The sequence below is a fragment of the Chionomys nivalis genome, chromosome 16, assembly GCF_950005125.1.
Source record: "Chionomys nivalis chromosome 16, mChiNiv1.1, whole genome shotgun sequence".
NCBI lineage: Eukaryota > Metazoa > Chordata > Mammalia > Rodentia > Cricetidae > Chionomys > Chionomys nivalis.
In genome coordinates, this window is record NC_080101.1 from 28,237,958 (window position 1) to 28,261,972 (window position 24,015).

The 24,015-nt window shown below is 45.1% G+C and overlaps 2 protein-coding genes across 3 annotated transcripts in view; one reads left to right on the plus strand and one right to left on the minus strand.

Annotated features, from left to right (window-relative positions):
* The window catches only part of Kif24 (kinesin family member 24), a 58,499-nt gene extending 54,010 nt beyond the window's left edge, over positions 1-4,489 (plus strand). Inside the window, exons 11-13 of the mRNA XM_057790757.1 lie at positions 447-2,594; positions 3,093-3,186; positions 3,880-4,489. Of these exons, the coding sequence (XP_057646740.1) occupies positions 447-2,594; positions 3,093-3,186; positions 3,880-4,020 (2,383 nt within the window). The 3' untranslated portion in view covers positions 4,021-4,489. The remainder of the gene's footprint in view (positions 1-446; positions 2,595-3,092; positions 3,187-3,879) is intronic.
* A 1,550-nt stretch (positions 4,490-6,039) lies between these two features.
* The window catches only part of Ubap1 (ubiquitin associated protein 1), a 29,424-nt gene continuing 11,448 nt past the window's right edge, over positions 6,040-24,015 (minus strand). For both annotated transcript variants that reach the window (XM_057790689.1, XM_057790688.1), the window contains exons 2-7: positions 20,411-20,451; positions 18,605-18,729; positions 13,181-14,107; positions 8,272-8,454; positions 7,582-7,683; positions 6,040-7,093 (exon numbers count right to left, since the gene is read on the minus strand). In XM_057790689.1, coding sequence (XP_057646672.1) covers positions 6,953-7,093; positions 7,582-7,683; positions 8,272-8,454; positions 13,181-14,107; positions 18,605-18,729; positions 20,411-20,444 — 1,512 coding nt within the window. In that variant the 5' untranslated portion in view covers positions 20,445-20,451 and the 3' untranslated portion in view covers positions 6,040-6,952. The remainder of the gene's footprint in view (positions 7,094-7,581; positions 7,684-8,271; positions 8,455-13,180; positions 14,108-18,604; positions 18,730-20,410; positions 20,452-24,015) is intronic.

Genomic DNA, 24,015 nt, shown 5'->3' on the forward strand with positions numbered 1-24,015 from the left:
AGCTTTTTTTAAACCAATCAGGTGCTTTAGGCAGGCAGGGTGAAACAAACAACACATCTGTACAAGTGCAGCAGAGACAAATGTCACAGGCCGTCACATAAACAAACATAACACATCTTTGCCTAGTTAAAAGAGTATTCCAGCCGGGCGATGGTGACGCACGCCTTTAATCCCAGCACTCAGGAGGCAGAGGCAGGCGGATCTCTGTGAGTTCGAGACCAGCCTGGTCTACAGAGCTAGTTCCAGGACAGGCTCCAAAGCCACAGAGAAACCCTGTCTCGAAAAACCAAAAAAAAAAAAAAAAAAAAGAGTATTCCATAAAACTCTCCTAAAGAAAGAGCTCACTGTCTTTGCCATGCTTCCCTTTGTTGTTTCAGTTCCCTAAGATCTGTAGGAAAGGACTCACAGACGGAATGCATAGTTAACGTTAACTGGTTATATTGCAGGGTGAAGGAACTAAAGAAAGGCGTTAAGTGCTGGGCTTCAGCCACCAGTCGAAGTCGGGCATCTGCAAACTCCTCTCCAAAACGAATTCAGAGCTCCCCTGTTGCCCTGCCAGGGGACAAGTGCTCCCCCAAAAAAGTTAAACTAGGACTTCAGCAGTCAGTTGTTGTGGCCCCAGGCCCCACAAGAGTTAAAACCCACCCTTTGGCCAGCCATGCTCCCAATATCCCCTTTGCCTCTGAACCTAAAACCCCCAGTAAAAGGAATAGCTCCCGAGGGAGTCCTGTCCCAGAGTGGGACGCAAAGCCTAGCCTTTGGAAAGGAACTGTGAGGTCTGGCCATTTGATCAAAAAGGGAGTAGAAGAGTCAACAGCATTGTGCTCTGAGAAAAGTCAGGTTGGCAACAAGACTGCCATTGTGTGGGAAAGCAGGACCTCGGGCCCCAGAGAAGGAGTACTGCGTCCCAGGATGCCTGCCAGAGGGAAGAAGGTACAGCCGGTACAGCCAGTGCAGAAGCAGCTACTGTCCCGAGCTCAGCTTCCTGGCAACCGCCACCACTTAGAAACCAATCAGGACAGCAAGGTAGGCACATCTGCCAGGCTTGCCCCTGAAGCTTGGACAAACCCCCTTCCCCAGCAGAAGGAAAGGGAAGAACATTTGCGATTTTACCACCAGCAGTTTCAGCAGCCACCACTCCTCAAGCAGAAGCTAAAATACCAGCCACTAGAAAGGCTTTTATGTCAGCATAGGCCCTCCGAAGGTCAGCTCCCAAATGAGACCGTTTCTCCACTCCACTCTAATCCTGAGGGCCATGATGGAGCCCAGGCTGAGGAGCTGGACGACAGTGATTTCAGTGAGGATTCTTTCTCACACGTGCAGAGGGGCACCTTGGAGAAGAGCGGAAGCTCTTTCTTCCTTCATCAGAACAGGGTGCACAGCCCTGAGGAGCAGGGGGCAGAAAGGCAGCAATGTTTGCATTTCAGCTCCCAGACAGATGGTGATGAGGGAGGGACTGACAGCTGGGTGTGTTCCAGAGGCCCCACCATAAGCCACAGAAGAGGAGCACTCAGCCAGAGCCACAGCTCAAGTAAGGTGTGCTCAGACTGGAGCAAGGAGGAAGACTCTGCCTCCTCAGGACCTTACCCCAAGGACGACTTGGCCCAGAAGCCACCCTCCTCACAGATAGATTTTGTACATCACCAAGAAATGGGTGGAGCTCAAGCCTCTGACATTAGACCTGAGGCCTTCAGAAGTGAGGTTCCTGGGCAGGCTGAGAGCAGCTTGCCATGCCCAGAAAATGGGCTGTCTTTGCCACTATCCCCAGATGAAAGAGCTGTCAGTGACGACAGAGTGACTCAGACAGCAGGAACAGTGGACAGCAGTGCTCTGTCCCAAGAAGACTCTAGAGAGCAGTTACATACGGGCTCTGCGAATGCTTCTGGACTCATGGCTCCTCTCACTATGTCCCTCTTGGAGACACCCTGTCAGGAGGACTCTTCTTCCTTGGAGCAGATTGCCCAGGACAAAGCAGAGCATAGTCTCCTGACTGAGATCATAGGAGGGCCCGCAGTGGAGCACACAGTACCCCCTTACAATCAAGAGGCTGCCTTGCCAGTATCTTCAGCAACTGCGCTCCTGTGGTTGTCCTCATCTCCCCCTGACAATCGGCCTAGTGGGGATCTTCCAGCTCTTTCCCCATCACCCATCCGTCAGCACTCACCTGACAAACTGCCCCATAGGGAGGACTGCCAGAGCAGAAGGCCTGTGCGCGTGGCCCAGAGTCATGTGGGTGATGATCCGTGCGGTGACAGTGCTGAGGAGACTGGACTGGGGGGCTCCTTGTCATTCCCTTGGAAGCCCTGCTCCATCACACATGCTGGAGCACCCTGTTCTACACCCTTGCTCACTTCATGTACAGCAAGTAGTGATGTAGCTGGTGGTCCCTGGGCCCAGGACAGAAAACATCCTGCAGGGTTTAGCTGGCAGGAGCTTGTTTCCTCCACAGATTCCATCAAGCCCTCTTACGAGGATATCTTGTGGCTCAAGCACAGGCCAATCTCAAAGTGCTTAGCCTTAGACTCTCCTGTGGTCCCCAGCTGTTCCCTCAAGGCCTCAGGGACCCTCTGTCCACTTACGCTGGAGCAGGCACAGTAAGTTGGACTTTGTTCTTAAGCCCCTCAACATCCCATGTCCTTTCCAGTTTGCTTGCCTCTTCACTGGGCAGAGTTGCTACTCCTGTTGTGTTCTCTAATTAGTCATTAGAGTCTGACCAAAGGTAGATATTCAGCTTTTAGCCCTGACCTGCTTTGGTCCTGGACTCCCTGCAACCTACCCCGCCCCAAGTAGAAATATGAGCAGACCTTGTACCAAATACCCCAGCTGTCACAGCTTGATAGCCTCTCTCAGGGAAGCCACGGGAAACAGGCAGCCCCTGAGAAGCAGCTGGGTAAGCAGGGACAAGATACTTCCTATATCTTATGGGTACTCCCTAATCCCTTGACTAGTTCTGAGAACAGAACAGAGGAGAAAGCAAGGAGTGGCCAACTGACCTTACCATAATGGGCTAGTATGGAAATGAGACTCAATTTCCAAAGGCTGTCCCTGAGTATGGGAAACCAGAAAGATCAGTTTCTTCCACATGTTCCTAGGCAGGTGATCATCCGTGCACACCAGGAACAGCTGGATGAAATGGCTGAGCTGGACTTCAAGGAGGAGACCTTAATAACCCAGATGGATTCTAATGTAAGTAGAATAGCCACATGTACTATTGACAAGTAGCTTGTGGTTTGTTTGAGGGTCAGGTTTGCTGCGGTATTCATGACAAAGTTCTGCTGTTGTGCACTAACTGTTGAGGCTTGTGGCCCTCAGAGGGTCTGGGTAGAGGTGGGAGGTGGTGCTACACTGCTCACTACCAAGCAAGATGGTTTCCAGCCATTCTGCCTTCCTAAGGGTTTGCTGCGGTTGCCTCCCTGTGATTACTGTAGCAGTGACAACCTGCAGGCACAAAACCCTGTTTGTAACACCCCTTTGCAGAATACAGCCTCCATTTATAAAGTGTCTCCAATGCAGAGAAGGGGGCCCTACCCAAAGCCATAGAAACTTTTAAGGTTTTCCCCTGAGAAGAGGGACTTGGGTTTTAAAATATTCCTTCAAGAAGATGGACTAGGGGGCTGGAGAGAAGGCTCAGCAGTTAAGAGCACTCATTGCTCTTGTAGAGGACCAGGTCCTAGCACCCAGTGTAACTCACAACCATTCAAACTCCAGTCCCAGGAGATCAGATGTCCTCTTCTAAATTCTACAGGTATCACCAAGTACAAGCATGATATGTAGACAAAACATTCATACACATTAAAAGGAAAGCTACACAAAAAAATAGACTGGAAAAGACGAAGGGTCATCAAGATTAAACACCTCCACTGTCTTTTTCCTTCTCAGGATTTTGAAGATTTTGTGACCCAGCTGGATGAACTCATGGCTTTGAAGTCTAAGTGCATCCAGAGTCTGAGAAGCCAGCTCCAGCTGTACCTCACCTGCCACAGGCCAGCTGCAGCTCCCAAGAGAACCATGCTGTCTTAGAAGAAGGGCTCACCCTGGGTAAACATTACTGTGCTCTCTGGAGCTGGAAAAGGCTCCTGCAGACAGCTACTCCCTGTCCTACCTCTAGCTTCATTCTAGACATACATGGCCTTGGATGGCCACACTGCTCAGGGACAGACCTCATCTTACCTCAGTTCCAACTATAAGAAAGTTCCCCCTGTAAGAAAGGACCAGGTTGAAGACCTTCATGTCCCCTTCTGTTTGGGGCTCAGAGTATCTCTTTGTTAATCTGTGTCATCTGTAGGAACATATTTGGTCTAACTGTACATGTCCCTAAGTTTGAGGATGAAATCGGGGTGTTCACTGGTAACCTGGAAATTAGAGGTCAGAGGTTAGGACCACACGCTGAGCCAACAGCCTTATTCCTGACTTACGTGTCTTTCTGTCTTCAAAGGCTACAGCATTGTGCCAGCCAGGCACTTGGGTGAGCTTCTTCCTCCCCACCAGAGTGGAGATGTAGTTCTGGAAAATATAAACTGGCAACTGTTGATGCCTTAAGAGTACAACTGGGCTGGGGTAGGCTTTATGCTTACAGTGCCCCTCCTGAAACCCTGCTTTGACTTAGAGGATGCTGCTGATGGTGGCACGTTCTTCTCATTCACTTTTTGCTAAAACAGCCGGCCTGTGGACAGTACCTACTAGTCCTCCTCACTCCCAATCCTCTGAGTGATTGGACAGGCTGGAGGGTCTCAGGCAAGTCCATTGCCTAGGCTTGAGTCTTCAGCCACACTTGAGAACCTTTGCTATGGGTGTCTTGGCACTGAGTGTAGTCAACAGTCTAAACCTTCTGATACAGGAACAAGCATACTATGCTCTTTAAATGAATTCTTGCTGTTATTACTATGTGTAGGCCAGATGTTATTAGGTACCCACAATTCTCTGCTGTTTCACTGTTGATTTAGCTAATTAGCCAAGTTCCATGAGTCCTCCTGTCTTGGAGCTCTCTATGTGGACCAGCTCACAGAGATCCCCCTGCCTCTGCCCCCCAAGTGCTGGTATTAAAGGTGTGCACCAGTACCCCCAGCTGCTCAGGCCTCCTGCATGGGTGTTAGAGATCCAACTTCAGTGCTCATACTTGCACCTTAAGCACTTTACTAATGAACCATCTTCTCTGTCACCTTCTTAACAGAAAGAGCCTCCAAGAGTCCGTTAGTTTTGGAGTTCACCTGTGATTCATGTGTCACAGCCTGGGCCCAGAAGCCACTACCACATGCATTTAACAACCCATAAGGAAGTTTTAAGGGTTATGTCTAAAAGGCCAAGATAAACCAGATATGGCATTGCTCACTTGTAATTTCAGCATCTGGGAGGCTGAGGCAGGAGGACCTTGAAACCAACCTGGGCTACAGTGAGATCTGGCTCTATTTAAAAGGCATTCAAATATAGGCTGAAAGGCTCTATAGTGGGCCACAGGCAGTGCCTGAACTAGCCACCAGAGGGCAGCCTGTTCCTAGCTTGTAAGAGTTGTACAGCACATCCTCACATTGCCACTAAAAGCCATTCCCAGCAAAAGCCCCAAAAGGATGTGGGATTTTACTAAAGAGCTAGAAACTCTAGGGATTAGTTCTGTCAGCTACACCAGTGCCACTGAGAGCTGTGGAAGCACGTTAGCTCTGCCTGTGGCTGTAGGCATGGTGGCATCCTAGGCAAAGGGACAGAGCTTCACCTGTCTCTGCCTCCAAAGTACTCCTAAGCAGGACTTTTTATTTTTTAAAGAGCACCCTGAAGCCTCGTCTGCCCTTCCTCCACTTTGGCAAGAAGAAATATACCCTTGGTCCAGAGACTGCACTAGATCAGGTTTAAAGAGATCTTTGTTTGAGTCTCTATTTGTATACCAAAAAACCAGAGAAGACATGGTCCAGAAGGTATGGCCAGCTTCAGGTCCCTCAGGCCTCCAGTGGGAAGAGTGTACTGAAATGTGACCCAGAAAGGACTATGCCACCTACAGCCATCCTAACTCAAACTGTTTTTTGAAATAAAGACGTTAAGGCAGCACAACGTACCTTTTAGGTTTTTATTAGTAGTTCTCTGAAGAATCAAAATAGTTAGCAAATTATTTTAGATTCAAGACTGTATTATATCTTTAATGGTGTAGAACATAATACAAACAAACCCAAGAGTGGTTTCTATGCCTAGGTGTTACTCATTGTGTCGTCCTAAAGCAGGGCTGGAGGAGGCTGTTTAAGAACTGGGGTTAGTGCTGAGTGACTAGTCGTGGCCTGTTTTCTCAGTGAGCTGAGAAGGGGTCAGTGATTACTCAAACTGCCCACAGCTTCCTAGCACAGGGCTCCAGTGCCCTGGGCAGTAGAGGATTGTGTCTAATCCACAAGAAACAGTCCGGACAGGGACACATGGGACTGCCTAGCAGAAGACTTTGTCCCATAAGGAAAAGTGCATCTTTTGTACCGCAGAGACATTCCAGAACCAGTGTAACACTAAGGACTGCTGGGGAAGGCGGGCCCCTGGAAGAACCTCTCGCTTGTATTCGACTCGAGTTGGAGTTCAGTCTGCCTGTGGTGTGGCAGAGAGGAAAGCATCTAGCTCCCAAACAGCAGTATGCCCCTCCTCTTCTTCCCACTCCTCTTGGGAGCCAGGCCAGGTTTTGGCTGAGGAAATAAGAGACCCCAGAAAGATCCAAGTGTTCTTTCTGACAGGCCAATGTGGGAAGGACACTTCTCAAAATACAGATATGTTTAATATTGAAGGAGCCAGCAGGGCATTTGTATGCCCAAGTCTTCCTACTTTCCCCCAGCTCGGGCCTGGGCTCACAGAGACTAGCAAATGTCATCTCCACATCTGGCCTAATCCCCAAAGAAAATCTGGAAGCATGTCCCTTCTTGCCCACGAGTGAGCTGTGCAGGGCCTCCTGGGGGATGGTGGTGCTGTGGCAGGGCCATAGCAGGGCCTGGTCTCAGCTGGCTCCAGCCCGGGCCATGAGGTCTTCTAAAGCATTGTCCTGGTTGTTGTTGTGTAATAGCAAAACTTCCTTAATGTCTTTCAGTTCAAAGCCCATTTCCTTAAACTTGCTCATCAACTGAAGAAACTCCATCATCTATGGGATAAAGAGGAACACATTTTTAAAAAGGGTCCAGCCACACAGAGCAGCTGAATGTAGAGGAATCTGGTAGGAAGAGGACCTGTATCCCTCAGAGTCTTGTGGATCTTTCTAAAGTTCCCCAGAGGTGGGCTGTGGAGCCCAGCCCCAACTCACTTGCTGACCTCTGAAAGAATCCCACTGCCCTACATGAATATTCCCACCAAGACAGTACTGAACCCCTAAAGGTTGCTCTTTAGGTGGAGGGGAAGGCAAAAATGCTAGCAATGGCCCAAGCCACCCAAAAGCCTGGCTTTTAGCCCAACTCAATTTTTCCTTCCTATCACTGGGAGTCAGCTCCATACTTCATCTGTAGTATGGAAGGGCACAAGGGATTCTGTCTTTAACTGCTTCTACCTGCAGTCACTGGTAAGGAAAGGTGATAGAGGACCCAGGGAGAGCACAAAGACAGATAGTTCTGTCCCAGGAATGGTAAAGGTTCCTACCTTCTCTTCTGAACACTGGTGCATTTCCAGAGCCTCCTCCACTAAAAGAGGGTCAAAGCCCTTCTCACAAAGCTGTCCGTGTGCAAAGAGATAGTCGAGAATCTAAGAAAAGAAACAAAGTTTGAGCTCCTACTGCTACTCCTGTACTGTGAGTTCTAGACCATCTGTGAATTCAGCTCCCTACCCCTCCCTAGTCATCAGATCCTGGGCAGTCATTACCTGGTAAACAGACTGGCACATCCCTCTAGAAATGAGCAGCCACTTTCCAAAGGAGGTGCTGTCACAGCTGACCCAACTCCCAGAATGTCAACTCAACACTCAGGGCAGAATGATAGTCCTCTAAAATTATACACTTATGTCAGAAAAATGTCCCCAAGGTAGAAGACTATAGCACACTATTCATAACTTCCTGTACAGCCATGACAAAAGTTTCTGGAGGCAAGATGGGAACAGTGACCACACCTATATGGTGGAGACAATGGCCCTGAGTCCAATGCCCGGCCTCAGCTACTTCAGTTCCAAGCTGCCTGGGCTGGCTACACAAGTCCTACTGCTGAGCTTCCAGCTTCCCCGTCAACAGCGCAGGGGAGGAGCCTGAAGCTGCAAGCACTCTAGGACAGGCAGGCAGATCACAACCGTGACTTGAGGCCACCATGCTCCACCACCCACACCTTGCATACTAGCACCTACCTGCTCAATATTCTCTCCTTTCTTCTTCATGGCTCTCAGGACACAATCATATGAGTAGCCCATGTTGACTACTGTCTCTACACACTGCCGCTCACTTGGAGACAGTGCCTGCAGTTCCAAATAGGCCTGGGGACAGCTGGGCATGTTGGGCACTTGTGACACTGAGAAATTTAGAGGGGTGACCTAGTAATCAAAAAGCAAGATCAAAAACAAGATGAGCTGAGGCCCAGGTTACTGACCAGGCATTGTGGGGTGGGAAGGAGAGGTACCGAGTACCAGACAAGGAGAAAAGCTGGGAATCACCTCCAGCCCTTGGAGCCCTTACCCACAGCCCTACATGTGAAAATACAGACAGCACATGCTGCTGCATGCCCCGATCCCTGTGACTTAAAAAGTAGTTCAGAGTGAGAACCTACCTACAGGATTAATGTTGGAACAGCCTCTGCATTTTCTCCCTAGCACTCCATCAGCCTTAAGGTCTTTCCCACTCTGGACCCGACTGTCCTAGTCTCACCCCTGCTCATCACTGCTCTGGGCTTCCCATGCAGTCAGTGCAGGCCTCAGGATTTTGAGGGCACTTACCTTTGCCCCACACAACACACTCCCTCCATTTTCTGCTAACGATGCTGTCCTCTGGAGCCAAGGCAGGAAGGAGTATTTGCCACACTAGGCTGGAATCCTGGCCACAGCGTACTTACACTGGCTACAAGCAGTTTGCTGCCTGCCACTGAACCTCCCTAGTTCTCATCTGACTGGTTACATCTCTGATAATGAAACCTAAGGTACAAGAGCAACTCAGCTCACTCCCAGACCAATTCACCATGGGAACAAAATCCCAAGTTGTTCATGGTAGTTTGGCTCCCAAGAAGCAAAGAAAACATGTTATTTTTTCCTAGTTTTCTTTTTCTATTGGGTAGAATTAAGGCAATGTATAGTCTTCTGTCCTAAAACAAGTTCTGCTATAACCAGATGTTCTCAAACTCTGCTGGGGAAAGCCAGGAAGACCACAGGCCTGTAGACTAGCGGCTTCCATTGAAATACCACCCATAACATACTCTAAGCGTCCATTTTCAGGGACTTCAGCAAGGTGCAGGCGCCATCCTCATAAATCAATCTAGCCCCTTTGCAGACTCAAGACTCTATGAGCCTTCTCGGAGACTGGCTCCAAAGCACCAGCTCTTCAAACAACAAAGGCAACTCTCACATGAGCCCGGCCAGGAAGCTAGAAGCCAGGACTATTCTAAGAGGTGTGCCTCTCCCTTTAAACAGCTCCAAGAGCTAGCTGGGCAGTGGTGGCGCACGCCTTTAATCAATCCCAGTATTCGGGAGGCAGGGGCAGGCGAATCTCTGTGAGTTCGAGGCCAGTCTCAGTGAGTTTCAGGATTGCTGCAGCTATATAGAGAAACCCTGTCTCAAAGCAAAATGAAAAAATAACAAAAACATCTCTAGAAATTACTTTTGGAGTAAAGTGTGTGCAGTCCTCTAATACACTGTGCTTTTGGAACTGTTATTACCTTCAGGTAAATGTGGCTATATGGAAAGCCTGATAAAATTCTTTGTTCTAGTTACACATCTAGGGACCGAGTCTTTAGGAGTATTAAAATATCAACCCAGGTCACTGGTTAAGAGCACTTGTTGGTCTTGCAGAAGACCTGAGTTTGGGTCCCAGCATCCACACAGTGGCTCACAACTGTCCACAACTCCAGATACTTCTGAACTCCACAGTGCCAGGCATGCATGTAGCATACAAACATATGTAGGCAAAACACTCATACACCAAAAATAAATCTATAAAAAATGTAATATATATACATATATATATATATAAATAAAATAGTCATCTCAACATCATTTGTCATAAACATTAGAGATAATGTAATAGCCAACAGATATAATAAAGTCATATTACTATTAGGTAGTTTTGTTTTACTATTTATTTTATGTAAATGAGTGCTCGGTTAACTTTATGCCAGAAGAGGGCATCAGATCCCACTATATAAATAGATGGTTGTGAGCCACCCTGTGGTTGCTGAGAATTGGAATAGCAGCCAGTGCTCTTAACCTCTGAGCCACTGCTCCAGCCCCAGTTTTTGTTTGTTTTAAAGATAGGGTCTCACTATGCAGGCCTAGGATTCTCTGTGTAGATCAATTTGGCCTCAAATTCATTCCCTCTGCTTCCAGTGTGCTCTGATTAAAGGTATATACCACCATGCCATATCCAGCCCAAAAGGTTTTTAGATTTTTATTTACTTTCTGCTTGCCTGCACCTACGTGTGTACACCATGTGCATGTCTGGTGACTGCAAAGCCCAGAAGATGTTGTGAGATTTGGAAGTGGAGTTACACAGTTATTAGCCATCATGTAGGTCCTGGGAACCAAACCTGGGACCTCTTTAAGAGCAGTGAGAACACTTAACCACTGAGCCATCTCTTCTCCAGCTCAATGCAGAGGATTTAAATACTAGGACAGAGGAAAGTCTCTTTTCTTTTTTAAATATTAGGACGGAGAATACTTCCTGAACAGAGAAAAACGACTGTCTCCTTCACATAATGCTTTATTAACCACACACCACTAAGGATCCCTTATTACTGGGGCTTAGGAAAGAGGAGGATCCTGAAGTTAAGGCAGTCTGGGCTACATAGAAAGACTATCTAAAAAATAAAAAAGGACCCCTTGTCAAAATCGCTAATACTAGAGTGTTTCACATCCTTCATCAAGGTTATCTGGCATGATTATGATTACTACAGGTAAAATTGTATGTGTGCAGTGCGATACTACTGTGCTGCATCCTAGACTCATGTAAACAAGACACCATTACCACATTTAGGCAGTTCTTTCTCATTAGGAACTTTTTCAGTAAAAATATGTATTTATTGGCAAGCACAAAATGCGATTTTAATTTTTCATAGTCGATGACTAAAACCTGGCCTAACTCTGATCCTGTAGAGACTAGAAGGGCCCAACACAGTAAATGATAAGGCAAATCAACAGTAAATTTCAAACTCTCCAGAGATTGATGGAGGGTATCAAAAGCTTCTACAGGTGGAAGTGGAGGTACAGAAAACCGGCCTCAGAATAACTGAAATGCTAGACTCTGTGGGATTTAGGAGAGGCTGGAGACAGCTCAGCACCTATGCTCTTGCAGAGGATTCAGGTTTGCGTCCCGGCGCAGGCATGGCCACTCAGACTGTCTTTAATTCTGGTTCCCAAGGATCCAACACACTATGACTTCCTCAGGCACCAGGCACACACATGGTACATATATATACATGCAGGCAAATCATGAAAAATAAAGCAATCTTAGAAAGAAAAAGGAAGGGAGGGGAGAAGAGGGAACGGAGAGAGAGAGGAAGAAGGAAAGAAAGAAAGGAAGGAGGAAAGGAGGGAGGGTTAGTTCTCTGGTTTTGGTCTCTAAGGGGTTCATCTAAACGAGGCTGGGCACTGGCTGAACCCCCATCATTTCAGGGTGCTTTTCATTTACCTAATGCATCTAATATTTCATGAAAAGGAATACAGCGCTGACCAGAGGCCAGCAACTGACCAAGAGGAATCAGGACCCAGCCCACTCCAAGGACCATGATGCTCAGCAGTCAGTCAAGTTTCCCTGGGCCAAGGGGCTCCCTGAGAGTGGAGGTACTCACACGTCATTCACAGGAGGGCCGCTGCTGGGAAGGGGCACTAGTGAGGCAGCCAGGACTCCGTCTTTCTGCTGTGGTCTCTACCAATGCAACTAGGCTCCTTCCTGGCTCTACACAGCCTCTTCACACACTGCCATTTAAAACATCTATGAGCTAGTATAGAAAGAGACTCTGCGGCTTCTAAGATTTATATAGCCAGGATACGGAAATGTTGTTCTGGGGTACACACATCAAAGCTGAGCTTATACTACCTGACAAAGAAACTGCCCTGTTTTACCATCATTCTGTGTACCAAAAGAGTATTTTCTGCTGAGGGTAACGATACATGCCTTTAATCCCAGCACTCAGGAGGCAGAGGTAGACGGATCTCTGTGAGTTCAAGACCAGTCTGGTCCACAAAGTGAGTTCCAGGACAATGAAGGGTACACAGAGAAATGCTGTCTCAAAAAACAAAAATAAATTTAGATTTTCTTCAGGATGAGAAAGTTACAGTCTCTTTATCAATCCATCCTAATGCATCCTTCGACCCACTTTTCAGACTGCCTAACACATACTGCTGAAGAGGATAACAAAGAATCACACAATTACAATCTACAGTCACCATTCAGTCTGAAGAAATGTAGTTCCTACAGAGCCACATCATGATCAGAAAAACAAAAACAGGGCACATGAGAATGGGAGGCGAGGCGAGGAGAGGGAAGGAGAGGAGAGAAGAGAGGAGAGGGTGTGACCAGGAGTATCTGCAAGGAAGATGGGCAGAGGGACAACAGCCAGACAGCCAGGCACAGGGGTGGGCACACACTGTGATGGAAGTAGGAGATGTAGGCCATACAGTAAGACCCTGACTCATCTAAAACCACCAAAAACAAAGACAAAAAATCTATTAAGACATAACAGTACAAAAAAGGATCAAGATCAAACAGAGAAATACCATTCCTAGAGGTTGTGTTATCTCTTACATTTGCAAAGGAAAAGATCTTAAAGATACAGGGAGGTGAACATTAACCAAGTTTTAGTTGGGAATGTAGGGCAGTGGCAGAGTCCTTGTCTACCATGGCAATGGCCTGGCACTGAAGAAGAACCAAACATAAATATCAAAGCTGGGTTCAAAAGTAGTAAACCTGGTCCTCAGAAAAATATCTGGAATTATAGCTATCAGATAAAAAAGCCTTTCTACAGAGCCCCATCTAACACTAGGCCTTGTGGGAGACATTTGCTAAAAGGGATCATTGAGACATCTTTGGGACTGTAAGTTAGGATTGAAAACTTACTGTGGGACATGGATTTGGAGGCAATGGTTCTTCTGTACACACAGACAAGACAGACAGGGAAGGCATCTGGGAGGACGTCGTCAGGGTTGGCACCTCTGTGCCACTGTTCAAGTTCAAAGCTGAAAGCCCAAGAGTATGGTCCCCATTGAGCTCACTGGCACTGCTTTGGGTGGAAGGCTTCAGGAAATTCCGGGGTGTGCCACTTCGGAGGCAGGATGTGCTATGGAAAGTGCTTGCAAGCTTGACTGTCTTCTGATTGCTGTCATCAGAGTCAAGTTTGGGGAAGGAGAGGGATTTGATATTGCTTACAGTAGGGATAGGGGGGAGGGGCACTTTGGAAGACAGCGACATCTTTTCACAGTTGCCCAACTGTGGTAAGGTTATAAAGCCATTGGGTTTATGAAGAGGCTTGAAATCTAAGGTTGCCTGCTCCAAGGAGGCCAAGACCTCCTCATCCTGTAATACAGAACCCGAGCTTCCTCTGGGTGAGTTACTGTCCAGTAACTGAGCCATTATGGGTCCAGTGGTTCCTACCAGAATGTTTCTCAGTTCTTCCTTCTCATCGATGGTTTTTAACTCCAGATTATCAAACGGGTCCTCTTCGCACTCAAAGTCAGCAGGATTGAAATCCGCTTTTGTGTGGGGTGGGCTGAGAACTTTTTGCTTTGTGGCACTACTGCTGACCCGAGTTGGAGTGAGGATGCTGTTGTGCTGTAAGCTGGCAAGGATAGGGTTAATCGGAGGTGGCATTGTGGCTGGATTATGAGTCTTGGAGAAGCTCATTTTGCTGTCACCCTCTGGGCCACTCTTAGAAGTCACTTTAGCTTCCGCATCCTCAGCCTTCCGCTCCGCTTCTCGCTGAGCTTCTTGGATTAGCTTAATATCTTCGGCCCACTCAATGGTTTTCTTTTCCAAGGAGAAGTCATACTGCAGAGATACAGCAGAGAGAGGAGGTGTGAGCCCAGGGGCTGCTACTGTCCCCTACCCAATTCAGTCCTGTGTGAGCAGGCAGCACGCCAGCACAAGGCTGAGCCTCACAAGAGCACCAAGACTTCCACTGTCCAAACCATGCTCCCAGATAACTTCTATAAATTAACCCTCATACCAGACCAAAGGGAATCTGTACATCCATTGCTTCTCTTCCCTTTGGTTTTCTCGTTCTTAATTGTACATGGCTGGGGGACGGGGTTAGCCACCCACTCAAGAAAGCTATTCTGGTGGCACCTCCAGTCAGATACATTAACCCTGTCTTGAAAAACCAAAAAAAGAGGCAAGCATTATCAACTCACTAGAGGTTTCCCACTGGCCCATTTCCGTTGCTATAGTTTTGTTTGTTTATAATAACTACAATAAAAGAATAGCAAGCAAAAATTCCAAAAATACACATCTTAACTTGTGGATTGGAAGATAGTTCAGCAGTTAAGAGCATTTGTTGCTCCTGTAGAGGACCCAAGCTCTGTTCCAGTACCAATATGGTGGATCAAAACTATCCTTTCATCTTCTTCCGCTGGTTTTCAAGACAGGGTTTCTCTGTGTAGCCCTGGTTGTCCTGGAACTCACTCTGTACACCAGGCTGCCTTGAATTCAGAGATCCACCTGCCTCTGCCTCCCGAGTGCAGGATTAAAGGCGTGTGCCGCCACCACCATCCAGCAATTATCTTTAACTCTAGTCACAAGAGATCTAACACCTTTTCTGACCTCTGTAAGTAACAGGCATGTATGTGGTGCATCCACTCATATAAAATAAAAACTAAATCTCTTTAATGACACCCTGAATAGTGTGATAAAATCTGGCCTCCTCTCCCACTCAGTCTTGCCAGAGACGAGTGTCCAGCACACCAGTGTGATACCTAGCGGTTAGCTCAACTGCTACCTGAGGCTTTAGGCATCCTCCATAGGTTGCAGAACACATCCCACAGGAAATGGAGGGATGCTATGGTTTGGATATGGCTGGCTCCTTAGGATCACTGATCCCAGTGTTGAGGTGGAAGGGGTGTTAAGAGGCAGGCCTAGTGGGAGGCAGAAAGTAGTATATTTCCTGTAGGAAGTACTTTTAAATATTTCAGAACTTCCAGAAAAAACATTTTAAGAAAATAAAATCTTAGGACTAGAAAAATGGCTCAGCAGTTAAGAGCACTGGCTGCTCTTCCAGAGGTCCTGAGTTCAATTCAGAGCAACCACATGGTGGTCCAAAACCATATATAATGGGATCTGATGTCATCTTCTGTCTTATTCTCTCTTCTGTAATGCAGGCATACATGCAAATAGAGCAGTCATATACATAAAATAGATAAATATTAAAAAGAAAAGTAAAAGAAACCCAGTCTCAAAAAAACAAAAATGACTGCAAACTGTTATGAACCACAGACACTAAGGACTACCTTACACTACTGTGGCCACAGCATCCAAGTGAAGTTTCCAGGACCCTAGATGCTATGTATGTTAACTGACTCACATTGGTTGAATAGTGTCTATTATGTGGCCCTGGCTGTCTGGAACTCACTAGGTAGATCAGACTGGGATCCGTCTGCCCCTGCCTCCTGAGTGTTGGGATTAAAGGTCCACTGGTTAGTTTTCATCATTTGAAAGCAAAACATATAAAAGCAGGACAGCATGGTTCACCCCTGTAATCTCAGTACTTGTAAAGGCAGATCTCCTAATCATCCTCAACTACTTAGTTGAATTTGAGAACAGAATGAGATGAATGAGATTCTGTCTCAAAAAATCCAAAATAGCACTAAGAAGGCAGATCTCTGGGTTTGAGGGCAGCTTCTTCTACATAATGAATTCCAGGCCAACCAGGCTTTTTAGTGAGATTCTGGGTTGGGGGAGAGGGAGAGAACCTTTAGTTAGCGGGGCCTGGCTGGGGGAGGTTTGAGGGATACAGCCCAGCCCAGATTCCAGGCCAGCCTATGGGGCCCAAGAGTAGACTATGAAGGCCTCAAAGTGAAATTACCTGGCAGGCTCATATGCTGGTCCACAGCTAATGTCGCTTATTTGGGAGGTTATGAAACTTCTAGGAGGTGGGGCTTGCCTGAAGGGCTGGGGCATAGCCCCTTATCCAACTTATCAATGGGATCAGTTACCTCACACTCACGCTGCAGCAGAGAGAAACCAGTCCCACAGGACGCCTCCACTGCCATGACGGACTGCTTTCCCCAAAACATAACCCAAATAAATCCTTTCTCTACCTTAAGTGGTTTCTGTAGGAATCCTGTCAGCAATGAGGAAGGTAAGTGATACAAGGCCACCCATTTTGCTTTGCTGGCCTCAAACTGCTGTATGAAAGTGGACCTCCTGCCTCAGCCTCCCAAGCCTATGGGACTACAGCATATGTGTCTACTCCTAGCAAAAACCATCATGACTCTCTTTCCTATTTTTTCAATTGTATGTGCATGCTATGTATGTGTGTGTGTGTGCGCGCGCACGCGTGCCGTGGTAGCAATAAACCCAAGGCTTCATTCATCTCACCTCTTGTCTTATATTTTCAATTGTGTGTGCATGTTTGTGTATTTATATGTATGTCTGTGTACAGTGACAGAGATAAATCAAGGGCTTCGTGCATGTAGAGCACACATGCTACCACTAAGCTACATCTCTAGCTCTGGGGTTTTTTAAAATCATATTATTACAAGGACTACATACACAAGAAAGGTATTTAATGATTATTTATTATGAGGAAAATGGAGCAAGGAAAGTATAGGTAAAAGGTATAAGGTAAAAACGTACCTTAGGGCCCAATGAAGTCTCCATTTAAAAAAGATTATCTATCCAGTATTCAAAACCACTTAAGATGCTTAGTGTCATTAGTAAAATGAAAATCAAAGCCACAAAATACAACTTCACACCCACAAAATACATAATGAAAGAGGCAGTTACCACAGGCAGGTAAGATGGACACAATTGGAACACACCTCCAGTTCTAGTGTGAATACAATGATACAGTTATTTGGAATATCATCTGGTAGTTCCAGGGGACCTGACACACCCATGGCAAAACACTAAAGGACACAAATTAAAATTAATTAAAAACAAAATCAAGTGGGGTGGTAGTAGCTACATCTTTAATCTCAGCACTTGGGAGACAGAGGCAGGTGGATCTCTGAGCCTGGTGAGAGAGATCTGTCAGCCTGGTCTACAGAGCTAGTTCCAAAATAGCCAGGGCTAGAAAGCCTGTCTCAAAAAAAAAAAAAAAAAAAATCACTGAAGTATAGCTTGAAACAGTTCATTTCAAGGTATGTAAATCTTATCTCAATAAAGTCATTAAAACAAAGCAACTGAGAGTTGGACAGCACGCCTTTAATCCCAGTATTCAGAAGGCAGAGGCAGGCGGATCTCTGTGAGTTTGAGGCCAGCCTGGTCTACATGAGCTAGTTCCAGGACAGGCTCCAAAGCAACACAGAAAAACCCTGTCTTGAAAAACCAAAATAAAAACAAAAACAACAAAAAAGAAAAATGAATTCTGCACACAGACTCTATAAGGCAAAATCCTTTTAAAGTGACATGCTGATGTCCTAATGAGTCCCCAGAAACAAAATTTCCTTTCCAACAAGGTGGAGTAAAGTTCTGTGAGTGCACTGTGCTCTTCCGGGTTTCTCACAATACACCTAAGCTGTAAGCACCTCTGAGGACACTGAGCTGACTCTCCTCGGTCCCCAAAGGCAGGCACTTATGAAGCAACACTCAGCTTTTTGGTGCTTTCAAGACGTAATTTCATGCATTTCTATATAACGTAGCTCTCAATAGGAGAGAGTCGAGAAAGAAACCCTGGAGAACATTTAGGCACAGTTCTGTACAGTCAGAGAGAGACTATTCCACCCAGAGACAACTCACAAGGAAAGCCAGGTATAGGGAAAAATGCAAAAAGTATATTCAACAAACTCTTGCTGACTCGGAACATGAAGATGGTCGAATGTGCTCTGACGAAACCTGATGTCCCTATGTTTGATTTAATAATCATTGAATTATAAACTTTCAAAAATAATTTTAAGCCTTAAAATCATTATTCTAGAAATGATGTGAAAAACCTTGCAAGCAGCAGAGCCAACTGCTACTCTAACAGCCTGGGTGAAAACTAAGTGTGAGCAGAACAAAAGAAAACATTATCTGAAAGACAATGAGGACATCAACAAGGGAAAGAGGCGAGTATCTGAAATGGGTAACTGGAATTTGCTTTGTGTAAATTCAGTGCAAAGAAAGCACTGAGACCCAATATATATATGTGTGTGTGTGTATACACACACACACACACATAAAATGAAATGGGCTAAACAAAATCTATGCATGTGTCAAACATATAAATGGAGGTCTGGGTACCACTATAAACCAGGCATTAATAGGAGCAACAAGAAAAAATGAAAGGTGTAAGAACAGTTTATCCAAGTTTATCAATGCACTAAACACTAAATAAAATTCATGACTTACCTGCACCTCTCTGATAACCTGTAAGCAATCAGGCAAGGAGAAGCCAATAGGTAGACCAACTTTAGCTGGTGTTTTGAATTTGTCTCCTATTTTGAATGGGACATCATCAAGGTAACTGAAAGTCCCTATAATAATAATAATAAAGAAGAAGAAAACATTAGCAAATAACCTTAGTACTTATTTTGCTATAACTTAAGAGAATGCACATTTAGGCTCTGCTAAGACTTGAGTCCCTTCTCCAACAGCTTACCTGACCGAGACCTGTCTACTCAGTCTACTTCACTATCTTCACTAGGAGGGTTTGTTTTCAATTATACTCAATGTAAAATCCAAAGAACTTGTAGGGCCTGGCGCACGCCTTTGATCCCAGCACTCTGGAGGCAGAGGCAGGTGGGTCTCTATGAGTTCAAGGCCAGGAAAACCAGGGCTACAAAGAGAAACCCTGTCTCAAAAAAAATAAATAATAAAAAAAGATCCAAAGTACTCACAGTAGCCTAAAAAAGCCTCCTAGGGTCTTTCTGTCCATATCTCCTAACAACTGTCCTTTGGATTACTGCCTGAGTCACGGGTCCTCTGCCTGAAATGATGTCAAGCTCAAACCTGCCCTAAAATGTTCCATACCCGCTGTTTCTTTATCTGGAATGCTCTTCTCTTGGATTCACAACTCACTCCTTCACGTCTTCAACTCTGCTCAAACGTTTCTGAGCCAGGTTTAACCGCAGCACCCTACCTCACTATGCAGTCTGACTTGACCTCGCAGTATTTCTTTTCTTCTAACATACTACATAGCTGTTCTATTATACGTATTGTCTGTCTTGTCAAAGGAAACATAGGCTTCTTATAGCCAAGTCAACTCTTATTTGAAGGTGTAGTCTCAAAATCATTTTGTTTGGGTTGTTCTGTTTTATTTGGGAGACAAAGTATTGGTACCTGACACGGATGGTCTCGAGTTCACAACCCAACCTTGTCCTCAAGTAGCTGGTATTACACTGTGTGCCACTATGCCACGTCTGTATTCTCAGAACCTACACCACTGTCTGATACACATCCGTCTGAACTAATGAGACTCCTCACAATAGGTGTCTTTGATTTAAGAGTTCTCTACGAACTTTTTCTTGCCTTCTAGGGGGTGAGGGCATGAGTACGTACCAGTGAAACAATCATTTTTTTAGCACAAAGAATAAAAATATTATTACTTTCTAGAATAATATGGATTTTCACCACACCCCCAGTACTAGAGAATCAAACCCATGACCATGTCTCAGATACATGAAGCATTCAACTCTTGTGAAATATCACTTTAACTATGTAAAGATGGGTTACATTTGTCTATGCTGCAGAACATTACTTTACCTGTGTAAAAGTGTGTGTTAAATTTGCTTATGGTACATGTATTTAATTATGTACAGATGTGTTGCTTTTGTTCCACCCTGCCTGCCTAAGGTACCTGACTGGTCTAAAATTTAAGAAAGAAAGAAAGAAAAGAAAAAGAAAGAAGAAAAAGAGAAGAAAAAAAAAGCTGAATGGCCAATAGCCTAGGCAGGAGAGGGATAGGTGGGCCTGGTGGGCAGAGAGAATAAGCAGCAGGGCTAGAGAGATGGCTCGGTGGTTAAGAGCACTGGCTACTCTTCCAGAGGTCTGTGAGGTCAAGGCAAGGCTGATCTCCGTAGTTCCAGGACATGCTATGTTTTGTACACTTTGTTTTACTTAGGCTGTTCCGTATAAAAAAAATAACAAAATACTAAAGCAATTTATATTTTCTAATCAAATCATAACTTAAACCATAATATTTAATGTTTCACTTACCATGAAAATCTGTACCCAACTTCTTAGAAGCCATTTAGAACCTAAAAAACAAGGAAAGATTTCTTGAGTACTATGTCTTGAAACTAAACAAGAAAACAGAGGCAAAAAAAGTCAAAACAGAAAACTAATGTTTTAGGACTCACAAAGTCTTTACTTCTCACTCCTGAAGTCCTGAAGTTCAAAAGAAACCCCAATATAAGAGAAGCTAATTTGTCTTTCTTTTCTTCTCTTCTCTGTCTCTCTATCTCTGTCTCTCTCTTTTGTGTGTGTGTGTGTGTGTGTGTGTGTGTGTGTGTGTGTGTGTGTGTGTGTGTGTGTAGATAGCCCTGGCTATTCTGGAACTACTTCTGCAGATCAGGCTGCCCTCAAAACCCAAAGATCTGTCTATCTGCCTCCTGAGTACTAGGATTAAAGACATGTGCCACCAATACCCAGCCTTGTTATTATTTAAGATACACAGTAATGTGTAAGTAATCAAAGATTTTTACCTCAGAACAATAACAATGAATGAAGAAGAACCCAATGACTGCTAGTCCACTAAGAACACCCGAACACTCGGGGGTGGGCTGGAGAGATGGCTCAGCAGTTAAGAGCACTGACTGCTCTTCCAGAGGACCCGGGTTCAATTCCCAGCAGCTCACAACTGCATGTAACTATAGTTCCAGGGAATCTGACACCCTCACATAGATACGAATGTGGACAAAAACATCAAGGCACTTAAAATTAAATAAAATCTTTTTAAGAAATTAAAAAACCTGAATGCTACCTCGCAATTTGTTATTTCTTTTTGATTAATTTTAATAGAACTTAAATACAGGAACCCATATGTGACTAGCTGGCAAACTATCATGTCATTGTCATCTTATAAAGACAGAAAATCAATCTACTGGCATTGTTCATACTAACAGCTCATTTTGTAACAAAGAGATACTTAGAAATAAGAAAACAATATCAGTAAATGGGCAAAAGCAGAACTTGAGGGGAAGCTTTTTCTTAAATTTTTTTTAAAAAGAACTATCTTTTTTCATTTTACATACCAACCCCAGTTCCCACTCCCTCCCCTCCTCCTATTTCTTCCGCCTTCTCTCTCCCCCTCCCCCCCATCTACTCCTCATCAGAGAGGGTAAGGCACATTGCTTTGGAGAAGGTCCAAGGCCCTCCCTACTACATCCAGGCTGAGCAATGTATCATCCAAAGAGAATGGGTTCCCAAAAAGCCAGTACAAACAGTAGGGATAAATCCTGGTGCAACTGCCAGCGGTCCCACAGTCTGTCCCAGCCATTCAACTGTCAGTCACATTCAGAGGGTCTAGTATGGTCCTATGCTGGTTCCTTCCCTGTCTGGCTAGAGTTAGTGAGCTCCCATTAGCTCAGGTATTTGCCTTTCTGGGAAAGTGGTTTGGTTTGGTTTTTACAGTACACGACTCAAATCTGCCTTCATATGCTAGGCAAGCACTCTGCTACCCAGCAACACTCCCAGCCCAAAAGCATGACTACATTGTACTTCTGCTTAACTCCAAACCAACCTAGTCTTTCTAACCAGTTCTGATATATCTAAGGACATTTTGCTACACTATCCCAATCAAATTAATCAGAAGCAATCTCAGATGTTTTTCCAAATTATGTCAATACATCAAAATTGTCTTCCTGAATATTTTAAATATATACTTAAAATTATGTACCCAAATTTTCTGCACCCTAAAAATAGGTCTTACATTGCTATATTCAAGATACTTTTTATTTTGAAAACAAAGCAAAAACAGATTGGAGACACACTCCTTTAATCCCAGCACTCAGGAGGCAGAGACAGGTGGATCTCTGTGAACTGGGCCAGTAACAACCTTAGCTATCCTTGAACTAGCTCTATAGACCAGGCTGGCCTCAAACTCAGCCATCAGCCTGCCTCTGCCTCCCAAATGCTGAGATTAAAGGTGTGTGTGTGTGTGCCACCACAGCTCAACTTTTAAAGGAAGTTTGCTATCTTAACTGAACTACTAATCTGAAGTCCTGCTGCATGCCTCCATTCCAAACACTTTACTGGGTACCAACTGAAACTCCAGTTCACAAGCAACTATGTTCCTCCGCCAAAAATTCACAAAATCTGGTCTTCAACGCCCGTATCAAAGAATTTCAGGAGCACACCTGTGGAACACACCTGTAGGAGGTAGAAGTGGAAGCAGGGAATTCAGTTCAAGCTCATACTTAGCTACCTATAACTTCAAGGGCCAACTTAGTCAACAAATATATTTTTAAGAAGAAAACAGGCGGTGGTGGCGCACGCCTTTAATCCCAGCACTCGGGAGGCAGAGGCAGGCGGATCTCTGTGAGTTCGAGACCAGCCTGGTCTACAAGAGCTAGTTCCAGGACAGGCTCCAAAACCACAGAGAAACCCTGTCTCGAAAAACCAAAAAAAAAAAAAAAAAAAAAAAGAAGAAAACAGGCCAGGCAGTGGTGGTGCATGCCTTTAATCCCAGCACTTGAGAGACAGAGACAGGAGAATCTCTGTGAGTTTGAGGCCAGCCTGGTCTACAAGTTCCAGGACAGGCTCCAAAGCTAAAGAGAAACCCTGTCTCAAAAAAACCAATAAATAAATAAATACCAAAGCTAAAGAGAAACCCTGTCTCAAGAAACCAATAAATATATAAATACCAAAGCTAAAGAGAAACCCTGTCTCAAAAAAAAAAAAACAAGGAAGGAAGGAAGGAAGGACGAACGAACGAATCAGAAGTGGAGGGCTGGAGATATGGCCCAGAGGTTAAGCACTTACTGTTCTTGCAGAAGATATCAATGTCTGAAAACCTTACTGTAACTCTAGGGGACCTGACATCATCTTCCTTACTCCATTACCTGCATTTATGTGCAAATACACACAGAGACAAGTGTATCTTAAAAAAAAAAAAAAAAAAAAAAAAAAAAAAAAAAAAAAAAAGGAAAGGAAAGGAGTGGAGTCAAGCATAGGGACACAAGCCTTTAACCTAAGCACTAGGGAGGGAAAGGCAGGCAGATCTCTTGAGTTAATGGCCAACCTGGGATACATAGTTAGACCTGCTGTGGGATGCCTTTCTGTACACTATGAGAATGTGTTGCTCTCACTGATTGATAAATAAAACCAATGGCAAGTCAGGATAGAGCCAGGCAGGAAACCCAAGCAGAGATAGAGGTGAAGGGTGGAATCAAAAGAGACACCAGCCAGCCATGGAGGAAGCAAGACATGAAGAAAATGAGGTAACACCATGGTCACAGAGCAATACTCAGATTAATAAAAATGGGTGAATTTACATATAAGCACTAACTAGTAATAAGCCTGAGCCATTGGCCAAACATTTATTATTAATATTATGCCTCTGAATGGTTATTTGGGAACTGGCAGGTGAGAGAAAAACCTCCAGTTACAGAGACACTGTCTCAAAACAAAACAAAGAGAGAGGTGAGATGGCTCAGTGACTAAAATGCTATGCAAACATGAGGACCCAAGTTCGGATGCCCAGCACCTATGCAGAAAACTGCACAAGGAGTTGAAGACATGGTTAAGAACACTTACTGCTCTTCCAGAAGACCAGAATTTGGTTCCTAACCCACATAACTACCTGTAACTCCAGTTCCAGG